Source organism: Myotis nattereri, assembly GCF_964212035.1.
Source record: "Myotis nattereri genome assembly, chromosome: 2".
Lineage (NCBI taxonomy): Eukaryota > Metazoa > Chordata > Mammalia > Chiroptera > Vespertilionidae > Myotis > Myotis nattereri.
Window position 1 is genome coordinate 29509282 of NC_138076.1, and position 21560 is coordinate 29530841.

Below are 21560 nucleotides of genomic sequence, written 5' to 3' on the forward strand. Positions count from 1 at the left end.
TACTGAGGATGTGCCCGCAACCAAGGTACATGCCCTTGACCGGAATCGAACCTGAGACCTTTCAGTACGCAGGCTGACGCTCTATCCACTGAGCCAAACCGGTTGGGGCCTTCATCAAAATTTTCAAACTTTGCTTTTTGAATGCCCCATTAAGGGATTTCTGACAAAGGACTAATATTTAGAATATATAAAGTTTCAAAATTCATCAGTAAAAACTAGAAAATAAGTAAAAGACATAAAGAATTGTTGTTGCTTTTTTCCCACAGAAGAGGATACACAGATGGCAAATAAGCACATGGGAAGATATTCAACATGGTTAGCCAGTAGGGAGATGCAAATTTAAACCTCATTGAGATATCAGAATGACTAAACTGAAAAATAGTGCCAACACCAAATGCTGGTGACAATGTGGAGAAACTGGATCTCTCACACATTGCTAATAGGAATGGAAAATTGCCCAGCACTCTGGGAAATTGTTTGGCAATTCCTCTTAAAACTAAAAATGGATTTGCTCTGTGACCCAACAATTCAACTCTTGAGCTGTTATGCCAGAGAAATGGAAATTTTATTCATACCAAAACCTGCATACAAGTATTCATAGCAGCTTTATTCATAATAGCCCCAAACTGGAAAAGATGTACTAGTACATGTCCTTCAATTGTTGAATGCAAGCAAACTCTGGTCTAACCCACACCATGGTCTCATCAATAAAAGGAAGGAGCTACCGATACAAACAACAAGGGTGAAATCAAGGGAATGAGGCTGAGTGAAAAAAGCCAGTCCCAAAAGGTTTCTGACTGTGCGATTCCATTTATGTAATGACATTCTTGAAATTATAGAGATGGACAAATTAAAGGTTCCTTTTCTAATAGCCTGGTGCAGCCTCTGAGGGCCTGAGCCATTATGGCCAATGAAAGATGATGCCTAGAGTCACAAAGGATGCCTGACTGTTCTTCCTAGTCTCACAGTCGACTGAGAATCCTCTGGTTTGCACAGGCTGGATACAGAGCAGACATTTCTCACAGGAGATCAAGGCACTAAAAATTCAATTTTCTGCTGGTGGACATGGCTTAGGTATGTTTTTAAAGAAAGAGATGTTTATTAAAGAGATGTTTATAACAAATTGTCAGTTATAAAAATCGTCACAGGGATCTAAAGTAAACCATAGGGAATACATATATATATGTCTAATATGCAAAGTGTCCCCAAGGGAGTTCGACTGGGAGTTCTATCGCTCACTATGATGTGCACTGACCACCAGGGGGTGGCGCAGAATGAAGAAAGGCCCTGGCTGGCAGCTGGTAGCCGGGGAAGGGAGGCCCCGATCGGCCCTGATTGCTGGCCAGGCCCAGGGACCCTACCCATGCACGAATTTTGTGCACCGGGCCTCTAGTAGTCAGTCAATAATATTGTATAGGCTTATTGGGGTGATCAATCTGCAAGCTATATGAATGTCATGCACCTGAAACTAATATTGTATATTAATTGTAATTGAAAAATAGTTTAATAGAAAAAAGTTCAGAAGACTTTGCAAGGGAAATAGAGTCGTTCATGGAAATTGCATTCAGGGCTTGGGGTCTAAAGGAACCTGTTAACACTGTTCCCATGGCTATGAGGCCCTGCTCCCACACCCTCACCTCTCTGACCCCATGACCACTAGAAAAACATCATCAATAGAGACTAACTGAATTCAGAATTACTAAAACACATGGACAGTAAAATTTATAAGGCAAAGAAAATACAGCCCTGGCCAGTGTGGCTCGACTGAGTGTTGTCCCACGTACCAAAAGGTTGCTAGTTCCATTCCCAGTCAGGGCACATGCCCAGGTTGTGGGTCTGACCTTGGTCAGGGTGTGTACAGAAGAAAGCTGATTGATGTTTCTCTCTCACATCAATGTTTCTTTCTCTCTCTCCCTCTTCCTTCCTCTCTCTCTCTCTCTCTCTCTCTCTCTCTCTCTCAAATCCATAAAAACATATTTTAAAAAATACATACAATAGTGGGTATAATACACATAACAAAGGTGGACCCCATGCCAATGACATGTGAACAGGCCTCCTGATGTGTTCTTGTATCCTGGACTCGGCCCTTTTCCAAACACCACGACCCCCAAGCTGACTGGGCTGTCCCGCTTCAGGGCTATGCCTGTAAGTAGAGGCCCACTTTCCTGTCACTTTGCATGAAAGCTGGCAACGATCCTTTTCTGCAACTTCCTGAGAACCCCACCACGACTTCTGGCCAGGAAAGCAACCCAGAGAGCCAGTGGAGCTGTCAGGCAAGGAGGGAAGGAGGGTGGAGGAGAGGCCTGGGCGGGGCGACAAGGACAGGAGAAGTGACAGGAGGACGGCTGGGCTACACCCTCAGGTTCACAGCTAAACAAGACTCCAGGACAAACTGTAAAAATTGTACTAGTACTTACCGTTTGTACACATACAGGTGCTCTAAACAGATGTAAGTTTAAATGCAATCCAAACTTCATTCAAACACACATTTAAAGATAAAAAATTACATGTTACATTAACAATTCATTGGAGAAAATATTAAAATGAAACTTTCAGTGAGGTTTCAGACTCAATTTCTATGATTTCTAACTAGTGAAGATCATAGTCACATGAACTTTGAGATGCTCTAAATCAGATTTTCTAAAAGTATTTAAAGCTTTCCTTGTCTTAACTGGTTAGTATGACCCAGTGATTTTCAACTGGTGAGCCGCAAGAATTTTGAAAACATGCAACACCTGTTTTATTTAGTCAGGGGCACTGACCTACCTTCCCTCAGGTTGTCAAATAAAAAATGACAACAGCCAACACAACAATAGCCACCTGGTGAGAATGAATCAAAATTATACCTATATTTTTTTGTCAGATCAGCAAAAAATATATTTTTGGTGTGCCACAGAATTTTAGTAATTGAAAAAGGTTGAAAATCACTGGTATCTATAATAATAAAAGGGTAATATGCTAATTAGACTGGATGTCTTCTAGACGTCATTCCGAATGTCCTTCCTGACGAAGCTGGGGCCAAAGGGAAGCCAGCCTGGGTCCTGGATGCCTGCCGGTAGCCGGAGGAGGGAAGCCGGTGCCAGCAGCCGGGGGAAGGAAGGCCTACTCTTATCGGGCCTCTAGTAATCTCATAAACTTCAAATAACCCTGTTGGGGCTACTGACAGTGGGAGAGGTTGTTAGGGGTTGGGGATGGAGGACAAGGTGTATACTGGAAATTTCTGTATCTTCTGTTCAATTTTGCTGTGAACCTAGTGAAGTTCATGTTAATAAGAATCTGCCTTGTTCTAAAACAGGTTTTCTAAGAGTGTTTAGAGCTTTCCTTATCTTGACTGGTTAGTGAGTATGATCCTGCTCTAAAAGTTGTTTATTAAAACTTTAAAAACAGCCCTAACCAGTTTGGCTCAGTGGATAGAGCATCGGTCTGTGGACTCAAGGGTCCTAGGTTTGATTCCGGTCAAGGACATGTACCTTGGTTGCGGGCACATAACCAGTAGGGAGTGTGCAGGAGGCAGCTGATTGATGTTTCTCTCTCATCGATGTTTCTAACTCTCTATCCCTCTCCCTTCCTCTCTGTAAAAAATCAGTAAAATATATATTAAAAAAAAAAACTTTAAAAACAAATAAATTAGTTTAAAAAAAAAGTAGTGTTAGGAGTTTGCTTGAAATATTAGGGGAAGAGGTTGGGCCTATCCTATATAATAAAAACCTAATATGCTAACTGTCTGCTCGTCCAGTCAACCAATCAAAGCGTAATATGCTAATGATAATATGCTAAGGCCGTTCAACTGCTCACTATGACATGCACTGACCACCAGGGGGCAGACGCTCCAACCAGTAGGTGAGCTTGCTGCTGGGGTCTGGCCGATCGGGACTGAGCAAGACGGGCTGGACACGCCCTGGAGCCTTCCCACGGTCCCTCCCTGGCTGGCCAACCTCCTGTGTCCCTCCCCGGCCCTGATCGTGCACCGGTGGGGTTCCTCGGCCTGGCCTGCACCCTCTCGCAATCCCCCTCGGGGGATGTCAGAGAGCCGGTTTCAGCCTGATCCCACAGGCCAGGCCGAGGGACCCCAATGGTGCACAAATTTGTGCACTGGGCCTCTAGTACCTAATAAAAACACCTGTTACACTCTTATTGTTATTTTAAGTTGTTACTGCCTTTATTCCAGTTAAGGGTGTCAGTTATTACTTACTCTCAGCTTTCGGCTCTGCTTCCGAACCAGCTTGCCATGCTGGATGAAATGAACAGGGCACTGGTTCATGGCATTATCTGCTTTATGGCGAAGCCAGTCTTCATAGCCCTGAAAAAAAAGAGAGAAAATTCCACGTGACAAGTGAGAGAAACATGGAGGATCTCTCAGCTCTGGGCCAATCCTTTTGGACTTCGTTGCGATGGGCCATGACAGTGAGTACGGTACAGCCAGCCTTGGCCCATTGCACAAGTGAGGTGGCCAGGAGCCCTGGGGCCCTCGAGCTCCCAGCTGTGTCCATGAGAAAGACAAATGTGGCCTCAGAACCACCAGAAATCATCTTTTATTTTCCTTGACCTCACATCCAACACACCCATTGGCAAATCCTGGCATTTCCCCCTCAAATGGATCCTAAATCTTCCACTTCTTCATGTCCTCTGGCCATCGTGCTGGTCAAGGTCCCAGCCTTCTTGGACCCTAGAAGAAGGGCCCTCCCAAACTGAACAGGGACATGACTGGCCCTGTCACTGCTGGGAGCCCCAGCTCTACACCATCTAATGGGGCTTTCCCAAACTTTCTCCCATCTAGACATGTGTGGAATGGCCATTCTCGAGTCCCCTGTGGTGACACACCAGATGGCTCAAGCCAGGGCCTGCTCACGGCCTGAGGTCTGGGGGTTCCCCTTCTACTGCACTCGCCTGGCTCCTAGTCCAAGTGTATGTATCAGAGAAGCCCCCGCCACTGACACTGGGATGCCCTAGAGTGCACATGTGGGCTTATTGTATACATGCAAGTGCGTGTGTGTGCACAGGTGCACGTACACATGGCTTCTTGGTGTCTGTCTCCCTCACTGGAATGTCTTTTGTTCAGCAATATCAGCTCTAGGGCCTACAAAAAGCCCTACATGAAAGCAGCTCAATCAATATCTGTAGAATAAATAAATATGTATAATACATAAAATTAGAAAAAAAAATATTTCTAACCATATGCCTGGATCATGCTACACCCAGGGTCTTCTGCCTGATTTGCTACTCTCCACTCTGCCACTCAGGGCAGGAGAATGCATTTTTTTAAATGAAATCAAGACATAAATAAAATAAAAATAACTTCCCCAAATTAGTTTTTACTGTTTATATTACAAAAGTATTATGCAGTTTGAGGACAAAAATAAGAAATATGTACATAAATCACTCCTCAAAAAAAAAACTAAAAATGTCCTATTCCTATCACTCCACAAAAACTATTAATACATCAATATAATTATATATAAATACTAGAGGCCCAATGCGTAAAATTCATGCAAAAGGCTCGGCCCTCGCAGCCGTGGCGGCTGCCTTGGCCCTCGCAGCCCCACCTTCGTCCAGCTGTCTGGTCTAATTAGCATATTATGCTTTTATTATTATAGATAATTCTAGCCTAAGGGGGTACAGTTTTTTAAAATTAGAATCATACTGCACTTACTATATTACTTTGTACCCTCGATATATCATGGGCATTTTCCCATGGCAACCTGAATTATAGTTATACATATAATTCTGATAAACAGCTTTACAATTGTATTTTTGTGCATATCCATTAGGCTTTTAATATGAACTGAACAAAAGTCCTCAAGAAACTTGGCACCAATTATATTTCTAACACCTGAACTTAAATATTCTACCTTGAAGAGGCTATGTCAGCATACCCACGCATATATGCATTTTATTGATTGTAACAAACATTGGAAGCTACTAATACCAGCTATTCCTATGTCAACTCAGACACCAGCTCAAGCATTGACAAAGCAGCCTGACCTAATTCTCCTAACTAACAACTCTGCTAAATTCTTTTGTTCTTAAATAGGCACAATTTCAAATTCTTTCCCCAGTAGAAGAAAACACACACTTTCCAACCAAGAGTTTGGTGTTTTCTGGATTAACATGCCTTCTGGGTTGGGTTTCACTGAATGTGGAAAGTGCGTTTAAGGATGATGAATTACTTCTTCTCTGTACTATTTCCCAGCACACGAAAGGGAAACCAGGCACCCAAAGAGCTGTCTACATCTCCAGATGTGGCTACACATCTGTACCCATGAGCTGTCATGTGGTGGAAATTCTCTGGAACTAGATAGTGGTGATGGTTGCCACACTGGCTAAATGGATAATGGAAATAACTGAGATGCATTCTTTTTACTGTTAATCACTGGCTTTATTCATCAGGACCAGAAAGAACAACTCGATCCACACTGAGTGTGTCGGGAGTTAGCATGCTCGAGTATAAAGCCACACCCGACTTTCTGTAGGGAGCAGATGTTTGCAGTTAAGACCATCAAGAAAACAGCCACGTTAAGCAATCATCTAAAATCAGACACCATCCCTGGCTGATTCAGTGTGAAACTATAGTTTCTTCCTAAAACTCACAGGGCACCAAATTAGCAATTAAGTTATAGAATCTCTCTCCTACACAAGCATCCATCTGAAACAGTTATAAAAACACATTTTTAAAACGTAGTTAAGCTTTTCTATGAACTAGCTGAATTAAACCGTATTACTTTGGATAACAGGCGACAGCACACAACAAAGATAACGACCTTCTCCCTCTGCCTGTGAATCTTACCTGTTTGATAGCTGTGACCGTGATGACAAAGAACAGTGGCAGTCCACTCGTTACTGGACTTGTGGGTGTATCAATAATCAACTGCAAGTAAAAGAGAATTGTAGAGCCCTTGTCAGAAACACGCATCGGTGACCTTAAACAGACTGGCTGGCTCTCTCACACGGCCACCCAACATTTGCTTTTACTTATTTTAAATTGCTTTACGGTTACCCGACTTCCTCCCACCACTAGAGCTAAGTTAGATAAGAAGCAAATCATCCTATTTTACTATAAAACTGAGGGCAATTCTTTTTAACTAAGGGAAATGCTTAAGAAAACCATGTTAGCGGTGGCAAAGACACAGTCTGATACCAGTGTACATTTTATGTTAATTTACTACTCTGCTTCTGGCGCCACACTTTAATTATGTTATATGGATAACTTAATGTGGGGGAAGTTTTAAAAGTCCTTCAATTGTATTTTGCATACTAGTAATTGAGAAAAACTGGATTGCTGTTCTTAAAACACATCTGAGGATTCGTTTCCTAATTCATAGCTCATTGTGATTTTCACACTCCTTTCTCCCAGCCCCCCCCCCCCCCCCCCCCCCGCAGCCACCTCTCTCTTTAATGCTTTCTTTGGAGAATCTATGTATACTTAGAAGAGGGTAAGGTCACAATGCTTAGCTGAACTGGTGAATTTCTCCTAAAGATTAGGAAGCACCTGATCTCCCCTCCAGTGCTGGACGGTGGCCAGAACCAACTCAAATGCAGAATGCCCATGCATGTTTTAGCACCTAGGTCCCTGAACCAATACACTTGTCCCTGAAGAAAATAAAGGAAAAACTGTAGATAAGTGGCACCAAGTTCTTGCTCCTTCTTATTAACAAACCACAGTTAATCACCTGAGAATAAAAGATCGCTCATTTAGATTTGAGGAGATAGAGAAACGGTCACTGGCCTTACCTGGACCAGAAATATGATAAGAAAATAAAAGTTGGCAATTCTTCTGAATTGTTCAAACAAGTTCTTGGGTATGAAGTTCCAAAATGTGTACTGTAGAAAAGAAAAACAAAAAGGTGTCATTTTGGTCACCTTTTACTTTTTTGTGTTATTTACTCTACTACATGACAAGTAGCACTGGATCTCAATGTACAAAATGGCTAGTTTACCTTTTTACTTTTGTAATATCTTTCTATTGGTTTCAGAGAGGGAGGGAGAGGGAGAGAGTGAGATAGAAACATCAATGATGAGAGAGAGTCATTGATCAGCTGCCTCCTCCACGTCCCCAACTGGGGATCAAGCCCACAACCCAGGCATGTGCCTTGGACTGGGAACTGAACTGTGACCTCCTGGTTCATAGGTCAACGCTCAACCACTGAGCCATGCCAGCCAGGCCAAGATGGTTAGTTTTAGATACAAAACCCATAATTCAAAATTTAGTGTGTTTGCAGACATTTTTTTTTCAATTTTGCTGACCACAAAAACAAACTGCTGGCACAGAATGTGTTCTCCAAAGGCAGGATGTATGAGTTCCCTCTAACAGTATTCAAGGTAATGCAAAGTACCTTAAACAATAGTTTTATTATTAAAATGCCTTCCGTAAAATATAAACCTATGATTGTTAACTCAAAATGTACATGTTTAGCATTTTTCCTTGATGGTAATTTCTTCATAAGCTTTTTCTGTGTGTGGCAGTGTAACTAGATGGTAACAGAAAGCTAAAACAGAAGAAGCCAACCTTATTAAGTGGTTCTGACCCAGTTTGGAGACGGTTCCTACCCAGGGGGTTGTCTGTGTCAGCATCACACAGGACAGCCCTTCCTCTTGATTCAGAGGGAAGGGAGAAGCAGGCAGGGAGAAAGTTCTGGGTGCCACTTCCTCTCCAAACCTTGCAATTTTGCTTTGGGAGGAGAGTTTCCCTAACTTTTGTGCTGAAAACAATGTCACAGATGTCCTTAATCTACAGTAACATCGAGCATGGAAATGGTTTTTAAAATTCCATTTGTCAAGTTTTTGCCTTTAATGAGGATAGTCTAACGAGTGAGAAAGGGCTCTGCCCAATCTGCACGGTGACCCTTGCCCTCTGTCTGTATAATGAACAGAACCTACATCAGCTCTGGCTGGGCAGCGTGTGGCATCGCAGACTCAGACACCACGGGCCAAGCCCTCCTACCAAGAGCTTCTTTCATGTCAGAATCTCAAACACAAGATCCTGAAAACTGAATGGCCCTAAACTAGCCAACATATTCTGAATTTGGTTTTTACATCTATTTCACCTATTTCTATATCTACAGTTTAAAGAAAAAGCTTCTTTGCCTTCAGTTTCTGACTGCTTAGAGAATATACAAAGAATCTCCATTTTCTATTCTAATTTATATTCACAAGTTCATAATGAAGTTCATTAATGAGTGGGAGAACAAAGGAGTGGTTCCCCATCCCATCGGGCGTATTTTCAGTCCCCTTCTCAGACTGGCCCCAAGAAATTACTCCAAGAGGGCCTCTAGAGGTTTAGAAAAGAAATTAATTTTCTAGGTCCCAAACCCAACACACCCTCCCTTCCCTTATCTTTCATGTATCATTTCATACTGGTCTTTTATGGGATATGAGTGGAAATATCTTCTCTTAGTGACTTATCTTTTAATTCTCTTAACAGAAGAAAACCTTAATTTTAATTAAGTCCATCTTATCAATTTTACCTTTCAAGGTAAAATTTTACCTTTTAATGTTATTGATGTTGTATCAAAAAACTCATTGCCAAACTCAAGGTCATCTAGATTTTCTTCTATGTTATCAGTTAGGACATTTATACAGTAGTTGTGTGTCTCAAGATTTAGGGCTATCGTCAATCTATTTAGAGTAAATTTTGTGAAAATGTAGGATCAGTATCTAGATTTTTTTTCTTTCTTTTTTTGTACGTGGAAGTCCATTTGTTCCAGCACCATTTGTGTAAAAGACTTTTCTCTCTCCATTGAATTGGCCTTGCTCCTTTGTCAAAAATCAGCTGACTATATTTATGTGGATCGATGTCTGGGCTCTCTGTTCTGTTCCACTTATCTATTTGTCTATTCTTTCACCAATACCACACTGTCTTTATTACTGTAACTTTATAGAAAGTATGAAGTTGGGTAGTATCAGTCTTCCAACTATGTTCTTCTCCTTCAATATTGTGTTGGCTATTTTCAGTCTTTCATATATAAACTTTAGAATCAATTTGTTATTATTTACAAAATAACTTGATGGTATTTTGGTAAGGATTGTGTTGAATCTATAGATTAAGTTGGGAAGAACTCATTATCTTAACAACATTGAGTCTTCCTATTCATGAAAATGGAATATATCTTTCCATTTATTTAAATCTTCTTTGATTTCTTTCATCGATGTTTTATAGTTTTCCTCATATAGATCTTGTACATATTTTGTAGGATTTATACTTAAGAATGTATTACTTTTCCTTTTGATGCTAATGTAAATGATGTTGTATTTTTAATTTTAACTTCTGGTCTGCCAGGTAACCTGCACAAATTTGGAATTTAAAATCAGTTACAAGGCCCAGCCGGCGTGACTCAGTGGTTGAGTGTTGACCTATGAACCAGGAGGTCCTGGCTTGATACCCGGTCGGGGCACATGCCTGGATTTCAGGTCACATCCCCAGTGGAGGATGTGCAGGAGGTAGCCAATCAATGACTCTCTCATCATTGATGTTTCTATCTCTCTCTCCCTCTCCATTCCCCTCTAAAATCAATAAAATAATATATTTTTAAAAATAATAATAAAATCAGTTAAATGGTTTCTTTATTCTAATCAGGCTTAGAAGGCCTATGCTATAGCTTTGATATTAGGTTTTGTAATTTCTGCATTTCACAGAATAAATTACTATAAGTTATTACTTTGATTATATGTTAATATGGTCAAAAGAAGATTATTTTCTGATGATGTATAAGAAAATTGAAAAACAATTGAGATAATTTAAACATTCATGACTGCACTAACAGCAACATATGGATACAATAAAATAAAATGAGCATATAATTACATATATAAGAGCTGGAAAAGTGATATTAGTGGGCCAACTATACAATTTTCATCTTTGTTAAATGGTTTTCATCTAAATATTTGCTTAGACATATGGGCCACAATAGAATGTAATGCTTTGTGTACTACAAAGAACAATAAAACACTGACCTATATTCAGCAAGTCCTCCCTCCTAATGTGTAAGTCAGTACAACAGTACTTAATAGCAGAAATCCCTAGATTGAGCCGTAGGCATTGAAAAAAAAATGGGCCTTTTCTTGCTATAAGAAAACTGAGAAGTCTGAGTCTACCAGAGATCCTCTCTTTACTTTAATAAGGTATTTTGGGAAATGTTGAATTATATGAGACAATTACTACTCCTGGCATTTATTTCACATCACAAAAAACTACATTCGCAGAGTCTTTGCATTTGTTCTGTGTGTCATTGGCCTGGAGATGAGAATGCCTCACAAGCATCTGAGCTCGTTTTTGTCCATTCTCTCTCTCTCTCTTTTTTAATTCTTTGTTGTTGAAAGTATTACATGTGTCTCCTTTTCCCCCCATTGACCTCTCCCCACCTGCTCCCACCCCCCAGCACATGCCCTCACCTCCCTACTGTCTGTGTCCATTGGTTATGCTTATATGCTTGCATACAAGTCCTTTGTTTGATCTCTTACTGTCCAATCTCTTCTGCTCTACGCATAAGTACCTCTGGTTCTGGCTTGCTCACTGAGAGTATGGCTCATGACAAAGAAGAGAACAGTCATGTGGTGAAAGAAAAACTCTTTAAGAAAAAAGCCCTGGGCACTGTTCTTCTTTGCCAGCTGCCAGAAAGTAAAATGAGAGCACCTGGAAACCGCCCCTAAGTCTCAGCTATTCTGTACTTGAAAGTGGATCCAGAACCACAGGTGTGCAAGGGACCGTTCTAAAAACACACTGGAGGCCAGTCACTAGTCTTCTATGGGAGGCAAACAACTCACATGGACTTAAAGTTTCTCTTTCATTTATGACTGGGAGACGGGAATGTAGAAAATTATGCCCCAGTTCTGGATTACTGAGTTAGAAAATGAGTGAGCATCATGATGGGCTGGTAAGCGAGGTAGTGCTGGCCCTGCAGAGGGAATGCTGGGCTCAGGGTCCCGTGCGTGGCTTAAGGACTGGCTCATCTGCTTTGTTCTGAGGCTTGGTGCTTCAGGAATAGGCTAGATTTAATAAGTAAGAGTTGCCTCACGGGGTTGTTTTAGATCTTACATGACATGATAAACTTGGAAGTCATTAAGAACACTGCCCATATCTAATTGGCAGAGGTACTTTTCCCTTGCCAATAATCAAGAGTTATTTAGCTGTGTTGAAGGTATGGAGTGATAGTACAGCCTGAGCCTATTATTTAATTATGCAGCATCTTAGGGCAGAGCTGGAAACCACATGAATTTTGTGCCCAAAAGTACAGTTTTGTGAAATTGATAAAGCAGTGCTCCACCGTTCTCTCGAGTCCAGGACCAGCCGCCCGGTGAGCTCAGGCAGGCCCTGGGCGGGAGCTCTGCGCGTGGTCAGAAAGGAAGGAAGGGGGTCATGCTGAGGAGCAATTTCTTCGTTTTCCTTCTTCTATCAGACACTTGGCTGGTGTGCCTCCCCCAAAAAGGAAATGGAAGTCAAATCAATCGCTGATTACCAATGACCGTGCTTCCATGCCACAGGCCAGAAGTTTGACATAATTAGATTGGCCTTTTCATCCCCGAGTATAAATATGCCCATGATAAATGAGACTTCCTGAGCACACGCTTTTGTGTCCTGAAGAAGTCTTAGCTAGCAGTCTTTTCCTTTAGGTAGCAATAAAAGTTTTCTTCCCAAGAAAACATACATTACCACAAACATATTTTCCAAACCTGCTTGTAAACTTTATTTTGCAAATTAAATGTAGTTTTCATATATCCTATGCTGTTTTTAAATGAAAACCATCTCGTGCTCTGGATTTCTACACCAGTGGCTCTAAATCAATGCCACTGTCCACCCAGCTACTGGCTTAGAGTCTAAGTCTTGTCTTTCTGAGGTCCTCTTCCGCGCCGAATTTGATTAGCAATAAAGGTCATGTGATGTTGCACATAACTTTCCCTTGAATTGATACACCTTCATCCACTGATATAAAGGCATTAATCCTGCTTTTTGAGGAATGCAGATCATTCTCTACACACACATGAACTGGAGAGGCACAGTCCCCCGTCCACTCTGAGCTGAGATGAAAGTGGATGAGTACTTTACCCAACACTCAACCCCTCTTCTGTGGGGACTCAGCCTGACCCACCTCCTGAAGAGATGTTGACTTAATTCTATTAGTTCCTACTATAGAGTTTCCTGGTATGAAGGAGTTTTCCTGAGCAAAAAACAGTTTCAAAAAGGCCACCAGGAACCTGCAAGCCCTTATCAAACCCAATGTCCAGCACAGGGTTTCCTTTGTCAGCAACCCAGGAGGCTTTGGGGGCTCCCGTGCATGTAGGGCAGCTGGGGCCAGGCAGGTGCCACGCAGGGAGAGGAAAGATACGTCAGCAAAGGAAAGGGTGGTGAGCTGCATGCAGAGTGAGGAGGTAAGACAAGACATCGCAAAATTATTGTTGGCTATCGGCTGCGGGAATATTTGAAAGAAAAATAGGAAAATAATAAATTGGTTCTGAAACTTGAATCAGATAACAAAGGGGATGGGATTTAGAAATCACTGCTTTCAGTTTTCTTCCCCAAAACACTGACAGGGGCTTTCAACCCCCAACTCTCTGATGCCTGCAGTCAACAAGGTGCTTTGTGTTCCAGAAAGTTCCTCCACAAAGCCTTGTACAGAACTTTCCACGTCTCCCGGAGGACCTGGGGCTGAAAGGTTTAAGGCCAAGCTTTGTCCCGAAGGGAGAAGGCAGCTGCACAGGGATTTTATCAGCGGCTAAAGTGCTTTGACAAACACCCTACCCATACTAGACACTGCGCAGCATGGGCAGGTCACCCCATCACCTGTACTCCAACTCCTGTCCTGACAAGTTCACCATGGCACAATATTTTAATATTTTTCAGTGCACTGCCCCGTTTCCTGGTGCATTTGTGCTGCAAAGGAGTAGATTTTTAAGAAATGAGAATAAACTGATGGTTGCTAGATGTGAGGGGGTTGGGGGGTGCTTAAGGGATTAAGATAAAGGGATTAAGAAGTACAAATTGCCAATTGTAAAAATAGTCACAGGGGCCCTTGCTGGTTTGGCTCAATGGGTAGAGCATCGGCCTGCAGACTGAAGCGTCCCAGGTTTGATTCCGGTCAAGGGCACATATCCAGGTTGCGGGCTCCATCCCCGGTAGGGGGCGTGCAGGAGGCAGCCAATCAATGATTCTCTCTCACCAGTGACGTTCTATCTTTCTCTCTCTTCTTCTCCCTTCCTCTTTGAAGTCAATAAAAAGACTTTTTAAATAAATAAATAAATAAATAAATAATAGTCACAAGGATGTAAAGTACAGCATAGGGAATATAGTCAATAATATTGTAATAACTATGCATGGTGTCAGATGGGGTACCCCTTAAATTATGTAAATGTCTAATCACTATGTTGTGCAACTAAAACTAAGATATTATTGTATGTCAACTGCAATGGAAAAATTTAAAAACCTTTTTGAAAAAGAAATGTTTTTGAGATTTTTTTCTTTTTCAGCCACACTAGTGGGTTGGCAGGGTATACTGTGCATAGAAATCATCTTTAGTGATCTCTACTTAAGACTGCGTTAAATTTATAAATGTCACTGCTGGACAGACGCATTTTTGGATGTGGAATTCCCCTTCATTTTGTTTCTCCTTTCATAGATCATATCTGGGTAACTGCATACTCCATTTATTTGGATGAGATTTTGTTTATGAGCAATTATCCACATTGTGTTTTTGGAGATTGAAGCTGCTATTATTATTATGCATTGCAATTTTAAAATAATTCCATTAAAAAACTGCCTTGAAAAATGTTTTTCTGTTTGCAAGTATTCTTAACAAACATTCTTTGATAGCTCATAGAAGAATGAAGTAGGTGGACCACACAGAGCTACACAACTGGCCACTCACGTGTGAATCCAGTCAGTCTATCCCAGATCTATACAGCTAGTGAACCCAGAACATGTATATGCCTTCATGAACACATGTGTATAGGCACCCAGGAATGTGTGTATGCCTTCATGGACACGTGTGTAGGCACCCAGGAATGTATATATGCCTTCATGGACACGTGTGTGTAGGCACCCAGGAATGTGTATATGCCTTCATGGACACGTGTGTGTAGGCACCTAAAAGGAAAGCTCTCCATAATCCTGAAAGCCATCATTTACCTTTTTGTCAAAAGCCAACTACAAAATTTTCCACCCTATTCTCAAGACCCATTCACCAGGTTACTCTCTCCATGTGTAAAATACGGCTCTGCAGTCCCACCCCAGTCAACAAAAACAGGGCACTATGTTCAAATGGTGACATTCTAATCACTTTTCTTCTTCTTTGTATTTATTGCACCTATTGACAGACTCCACATGGATTCGGTGTTTTTGTTTACAAGGTGGTCGCACACACGCCCTTTCACGGGAGACATCTAACATCGTCTGGTCGTCTCTATTCACAGATGAGGAAACTCCAGCCTGGGGTGGTTCGTGATGGGCACATGGCCAGACAGCAAATAAATAAGTGGCAATAGTAGGAACTGAATGTCCTAGACTTCCAATGTGATACTATATCATGATATAATTAAGAGAAATGGAGGAAATGTGCTGTTACATCTTGGCAAGTCTGAAGAGTGTTTTGGAGACAAGTAGAGGAATAACGAGTTCACAAGCCCCGTGTAAGCTGCAATCACGGCCCTCAGTCGGGAGTGGAGAGCAGCTGTAATGGCAGTTCTCGGAGGAGGGTTGCTAACTGCTGTCAGAAAATCCCAATGCTCCCCAAAGGGAGTTAAATAAACACAAAGACAAGGAAGTTACCTTGGCGGAGACTATTCTGTTATCTGGGTACCTCTGCGGAATGTAGGCCTCAGCACCTGGGGGGGGCTCCTTGTGTCCCACGTAAACAGTCCGATTGTCGACCCAATTCTCTTCTCCAGCACACTGTGGAAAACGGAGTGGCGTTAGCACAAGTGCCTCAGACGGTGGGTGAGAAAGTTCTTCCCTGGAGTGTTGGCTTTAGCACTTGTCCATATGAACTTACAGCCTCCTGCAGGGCCATGGGGAAGAGCTGAGCCCCACCTGCCATTGCCAGAGATTGCCACCCCCACCTCGATCTTACTCAACGCTTACGGGCTAAGTGCTTCCAATCCCTGCCCCATTCTTCGGGAAACGGTCTGAGTGGGCACTCTGCACTCCTGGTGAGAGCTGAGGGGCAGCCTTAAAAAAGCTGATTTACGGTGGAAGTGACATGGGGTGGGTTTGTGTAACAAACAGAACACAACAGCAAAATCTTAAGGCTTCCAAAAGAGAAAAGACAATGACGGACAGAAATCTGGGGAAAGGTCTTTAATGAAAGAGAAGAGTAAAATCTTGAAGACAGAACAGAAGAATTATTCAACCATTTTAGATGTCTCTATCAATAAGGCTTTCCTGGAAAGAGAGAAGACTGGGGTCTGACTCATCTTTGTATTACTCAGAGTGCTGTGTGCATGAGGATTAAGTAAATATCTTCTGAATAGAAGGATCCTTTAAAAACACCCAACTAGACCGTAAGCTATCATGAGCACTTAAGTGCCTAATAACAACACTATAGTGACGGATTCGAGGCTAAAATGCAGCCTCTTCTAGACATCCGGTACGGGGTCCTGGCCCTCCCTCAGACTAGCACCCCAGACCACGGTCCTAGGCCCTTTCCCCCTCAGACTAGCAGCCAAAGCATGTGCCTCCGAGCCCTCCTTCAGATTAGCACCTCAGCACAGCGTCCTGGTGTCACATCCCAATTCCGCTAAAGGAACTCCGAAGAGATCAGCCTCCCTGGGGTATGATGTACAGTGCTGGGAAGGAGAGGGACACCTTTTAACTGCAGAGAATGTCGGTGTGATGGGCATCAGAGTCAAAGGCCTGGCTCAGTTGTTGCTGAGACACTCAGAGCCTCAGGCAAGTTTCTGAGCTTGAACTTCCTCCTCCATAAGGGCTTGACAGCACTTTCCTCAGATTGTCGGGAATGAACGGGGCCAACAAAACACATGGCCAAGCTCCCAGCGTGGCACAGGTTCCTGCTGCTCTCCATTTCTGGGCCCACCCTTTGTGGCTTCAGGGGACCCTCACTTTCCAAAGCCAAAAAGAGAGGGGTAACAAGAAACCCAGCATTTCTATTGTTTGAGGTTATTATAAGTCTTGCATGACCCCCACCCCTGCCTTTTTTTGCTTATACTATCATCTCCTTTGCTCATCTATCAACTTCTTGGGAATAAGACTTTTCATGTTTCCCCTCCCTACTGCTCCGCCCACCTGTGGAGCAGAGCATCCGCAGGAACAGCACGCTTACGCATTCTCTTAGCAAATTCCACCCACATTTCCTTTCATGAGGGCCCAGCTTTGTGGGACAGTCCATGTGACTAAAGGATAAAGAGAAATCGCCTCTGTGACTCCACCTGTGTTTCAGAGAGGCTCAGCAGGAAACGGCACAAGATCCCTGAACAGAACCGGCTCAGGAGCCGCCTGCCTCACTCGGAATGAGCACAGGGTTTCTTCCTTGGCACGAGCTTGGCATGTGGCTCCCTCCGAGGAGCCTGCTGCTCCGTAGGATCGAGGGGCTGCTGAAGGCCCAGCGAGCGGGAGCCCTCCCTCCTCAGGCCCTCTCGTCTCCTGGCCCCCAGGCCCTTTCCTGCAGCCTCCCTATTTTGGGTGAGGCCATCCATGAGGGATGTTTACTTTAAACTCAAAATGGATAAAGGACTTAAATGTAAGACGGGAAACCATAAAAATTCTAGAGGAATCCAAAGGCAACAAAATCTCAGACATATGCCAAAGGAATTTCTTCACCGATACAGCTCCTAGGACAATGGGAACTAAAGAGAAAATAAACAAATGGGACTACATCAAAATAAAAAGCTTCTGCACAGCAAAAGAAACCATCAACAAAACAACAAGAAAACCCACTGCGTGGGAAAACATATTTGCCAATGTCATATCTGATAAGGGCCTAATCTCCAAAATTTATAGGGAACTCATACAACTTAACAAAAGGAAGATTAACAATCCAATCAAAAAATGAGCAAAGGACCTAAACAGACACTTTTCAAAAGAGGACATTCAGAAAGCCAAGAGACATATGAAAACATGCTCAAAGTCACTAATCATCTGAGAAATGCAAATCAAAACAACAACGAGGTACCATCTCACACCTGTCAGAATGGTTATCATCAACAAATCAACAAACGACAAGTGCTGGAGAGGATGCGGAGAAAAGGGAACACTCGTGCACTGCTGGTGGGAATGCAGACTGGTGCAGGCACTATGGAAGACAGTACGGAGTTTCTTCAAAAAGTTAAAAATTGAACTCCCATTTGACCCAGTGATCCCACTTCTAGGAATATATCCAAGAAACCAGAAACACCAATCAGAAAGGATACATGCATCCTATGTTCATAGCAGCACAATTTACCATAGCTAAGATTTGAAAACAGCCTAAGTGCCTATCAGCGGATGAGTGGATTTAAAAACTGTGGTACATCTACACAATCGAATATTATGCTGGTATAAAAAAGAAGGAATTCTTACCATTTGCAACAGCAGGGATGGAACTGGAGAGCATTATGCTAAGTGAAATAAGCCAGTCAATGAAAGAAAAATACCACATGATCTCATTCATTTATGGATAATAAAGACCATTATAAACTGACTAGAGTCCCGGTGCACAAAAATTTGTCCACTGGGGGAAGGGGGGATGTCCCTCAGCCCAGCCTATGCCCTCTTGCAGTCTGAGACCCCTCGGAGGATGTCCACCTGCTGGCTTAGGCCCGCTCCCTGGGGGATCGGCCCAAGCTGGTAGTCAGACATCCCTCTGGCAGCCCTCAGGGGATGTCCACTTGCCAGCGGGGAACAGGCCTAAGCTGCAGTCAGACATCCTTAGCGCTGCTGAGGAGGTGGGAGAGGCTCCCACCACCACCGCTGTACTGGCAGCCATCAGCCTGGCTTGTGGCTGAGCAGAGCTCCCTCTGTGGGAGCGCACTGACCACCAGGGGGCAGCTCCTGCATTGACCCCCTGGTGGTCAGTGTGTGTCATAGTGACCATTCATTCCCAGTTGTTCTGCTCTTAGGGTCAGTTTGCATATTACCCTTTTATTATATAGGATAGAGGCCTGGTGCATGGGTGGGGACTGGCTGGTTTGCCCTGAAGGGTGTCCCAGATCAGGGTGGGGGTCCCGCTGGGGTGCCTGGCCAGCCTGGGTAAGGGGCTAATGGGTGTTTGCAGGCTGGTCACACCCCCTTCAGGGTTGGGTGTCCCCAGTGGGGTGCCTGGCCAGTTTGGGTGAGCAGATGAGGGCCGTTTTCAGACTGGCCAAGCCCCCCGGCGACGGAAGCTCCCAGCCTCTCCTTTTTTTTCTTTTTTTTTTATTATGGGATTTATTTACCTTCTATAATTGAAACTTTGTAGCCTTGAGAGGAGCTCAGAGCCAGCCAGGGCAGGCAGGAGGGAAGCCTCCTGCTTGCTCCAGCTGTGTGGCCACAGCCAGCTGAAAGCAGGTATCTGGGGTTTATTTACCTTCTATAAGTGAAACTTTGTTGCTTTGAGTGGAGCTCAGAGCTGGCCGGGAAGCTTGGCTTCCTCTGTCATTGGGGCAACCATGCCTCCTGCTTGCTCCGTGGCTGCTGGCCACCATCTTGGTTGGGTTAATTTGCATATAGTCACTCTGATTGGCTGGTGGGCGTGGCTTAAGGCATAGCAAAGGTACGGTCAATTTGCATGTTTGTCTTTTATTAGTGTAGATGAACAAAAATAGATACAGAGGCAGAGCAGCATCAAACAGACTGTCAAACTACAGCGGGAAGGCCGGGGAGGGTTGGGGGTGGGGGGTGGATAAGAGATCAACTGAAGGACTTGTATGCATGTATATAAGCATAACCAATGGACACAAAACACTGGGGGGTAGGGGAGGCCAGGGGAATGTCAAGGGGGAAAGAAAAAAAAAAGGAGACATATGTAATACTCTTTGTAATACTTTAAGCAATAAAACAAAATTAAAACAAAAAGCAAAACCTGCCTAAAAGCTTCATAAATCAATCCCTGGCTAGGAAAGTTAAGAAAATAAAAAGTCTCCGACTTCCCTTTCTTTCTCAGAGCATGGCCGAAGACGTGCTTTTCATTCCTGTGGATTCAGGAAGTGACACTGACAAAGAATATATAACAAATGAACCAGAAAAGGAAAGGCATACAAATATAAATTTTAATACAAAAATAGAAAACCTTTCTTCTAAACTTCAAAGATAGCAGTTGGCTTTCAGCCCTCGCACTGACTCTGGAAGCCCAAATCTTCCCAGCGGCCACGCCATGGTGCCTGGCCTGGAGCTGGTGCTTCCCGGCATTGGCCGGGGACAGAGCGCCTCCGTCTCCAGGGAGGCTAAGTCAGAATGTATTTTATTGAGGCTAACGCATGTTCTCAGCCCTGTCTAGTTTTTAATGTAATTATTTAACACCTTAAACATAACTCAACAGTGCAGTGCCGTTTCATCAAATACAGGTCAGAACACCGTCCCTGCCTGTGGGACGAAATGGGAAAATGAACTGAACACCACATGCAGGAGGACTGGCCTAGATCTGCACAACAGAAGTCATTTGGGAATGGACCACACACTAGCTAAATGAAAGCTAAACCCTGTACAACAACACTGCATTTATACAGTTCCCTGGGGATGGAACAACCCAGAAGTTCCTTTAAGCTCCTTGCTTCTATGAACAGGTTTTACACTCATGGACTGAAAGGTCAGTGAAGCTACGCTTCCCCCTGACGTGGCTCACTGCTCAGTCAGCACAGCAGAGCCCAAGGCGGGACACAGAGGAACTACATGCTCTGAAGTCATGAAGTGACCGGTGATCTTACACAGGGCACTGACAGGCAGGGGACATTTCTGGGTTCAGATTAAGACCCTGGTGAGCTCTGTAGGTTGTTCTCTGCACAAATGTCCAATTCTAAGGCCAAAATTAAATGTTCAAAAGCTGAAGAGAATACAACAAAGAGGGCACTCCTGGAGAATGGCTGGTTTCATCACCACCATTACAATCACCCCCTCCCTGTCACACATGTCCTGCTGCTGATGGGCTGTGCGACAATGGAGGAGTGACTCAACATTTCTGTGCTGAACTTAACTCAGCAGTAACTGAAGGATTAGACTAGACCAGCTCTAAGTTCTGAGATTCTGGTTCTCTGCACGCTTGGCAGTGAAAACACACTTAGTCCCTATGATGCAATTCTTAATTTAGCCAGTGTTGAACCAAATACCAGTCACACTGTTCACTGTTAAATTGTGGTACAAAAAGAAGGTTACGCCACATGGTGCTCTAGAATGAAGATGCAGGTTATAATAAATTCTCCCAAGGGCAGCAAAACGGAGACACCGGCCTCTCTTTCTAGGTATTCATCTTAGACAGACCGTGTGATAATGCCCAACCAACTCCACGTGACTTCTCTCCTCAGAACCCTGAGACGTTGGTCGGCAAGGCAAGGCTGGAAACAGCACTAAGCTGGCTTCTTGGCTGGCAGGCTCCCTAACGACTCCCTACCACCAGGTGCCCTGACCACATCAATAAGGCACCTGGCATGCCCCCTGGAAGGCTGGCCTCAAG

The 21560-nt window shown here is 43.5% G+C and overlaps 1 protein-coding gene across 2 annotated transcripts in view; it reads right to left on the bottom strand.

Annotated features, from left to right (window-relative positions):
- Positions 1 to 21560, bottom strand: part of ATP11A (ATPase phospholipid transporting 11A) — a gene marked incomplete at its 3' end in the record, with an annotated part of 139726 nt that overhangs the window by 55950 nt on the left and 62216 nt on the right. For both annotated transcript variants that reach the window (XM_081085073.1, XM_081085072.1), the window contains exons 2-5: positions 15752 to 15874; positions 7729 to 7818; positions 6785 to 6865; positions 4193 to 4300 (exon numbers count right to left, since the gene is read on the bottom strand). In XM_081085073.1, coding sequence (XP_080941199.1) covers positions 4193 to 4300; positions 6785 to 6865; positions 7729 to 7818; positions 15752 to 15874 — 402 coding nt within the window. The remainder of the gene's footprint in view (positions 1 to 4192; positions 4301 to 6784; positions 6866 to 7728; positions 7819 to 15751; positions 15875 to 21560) is intronic.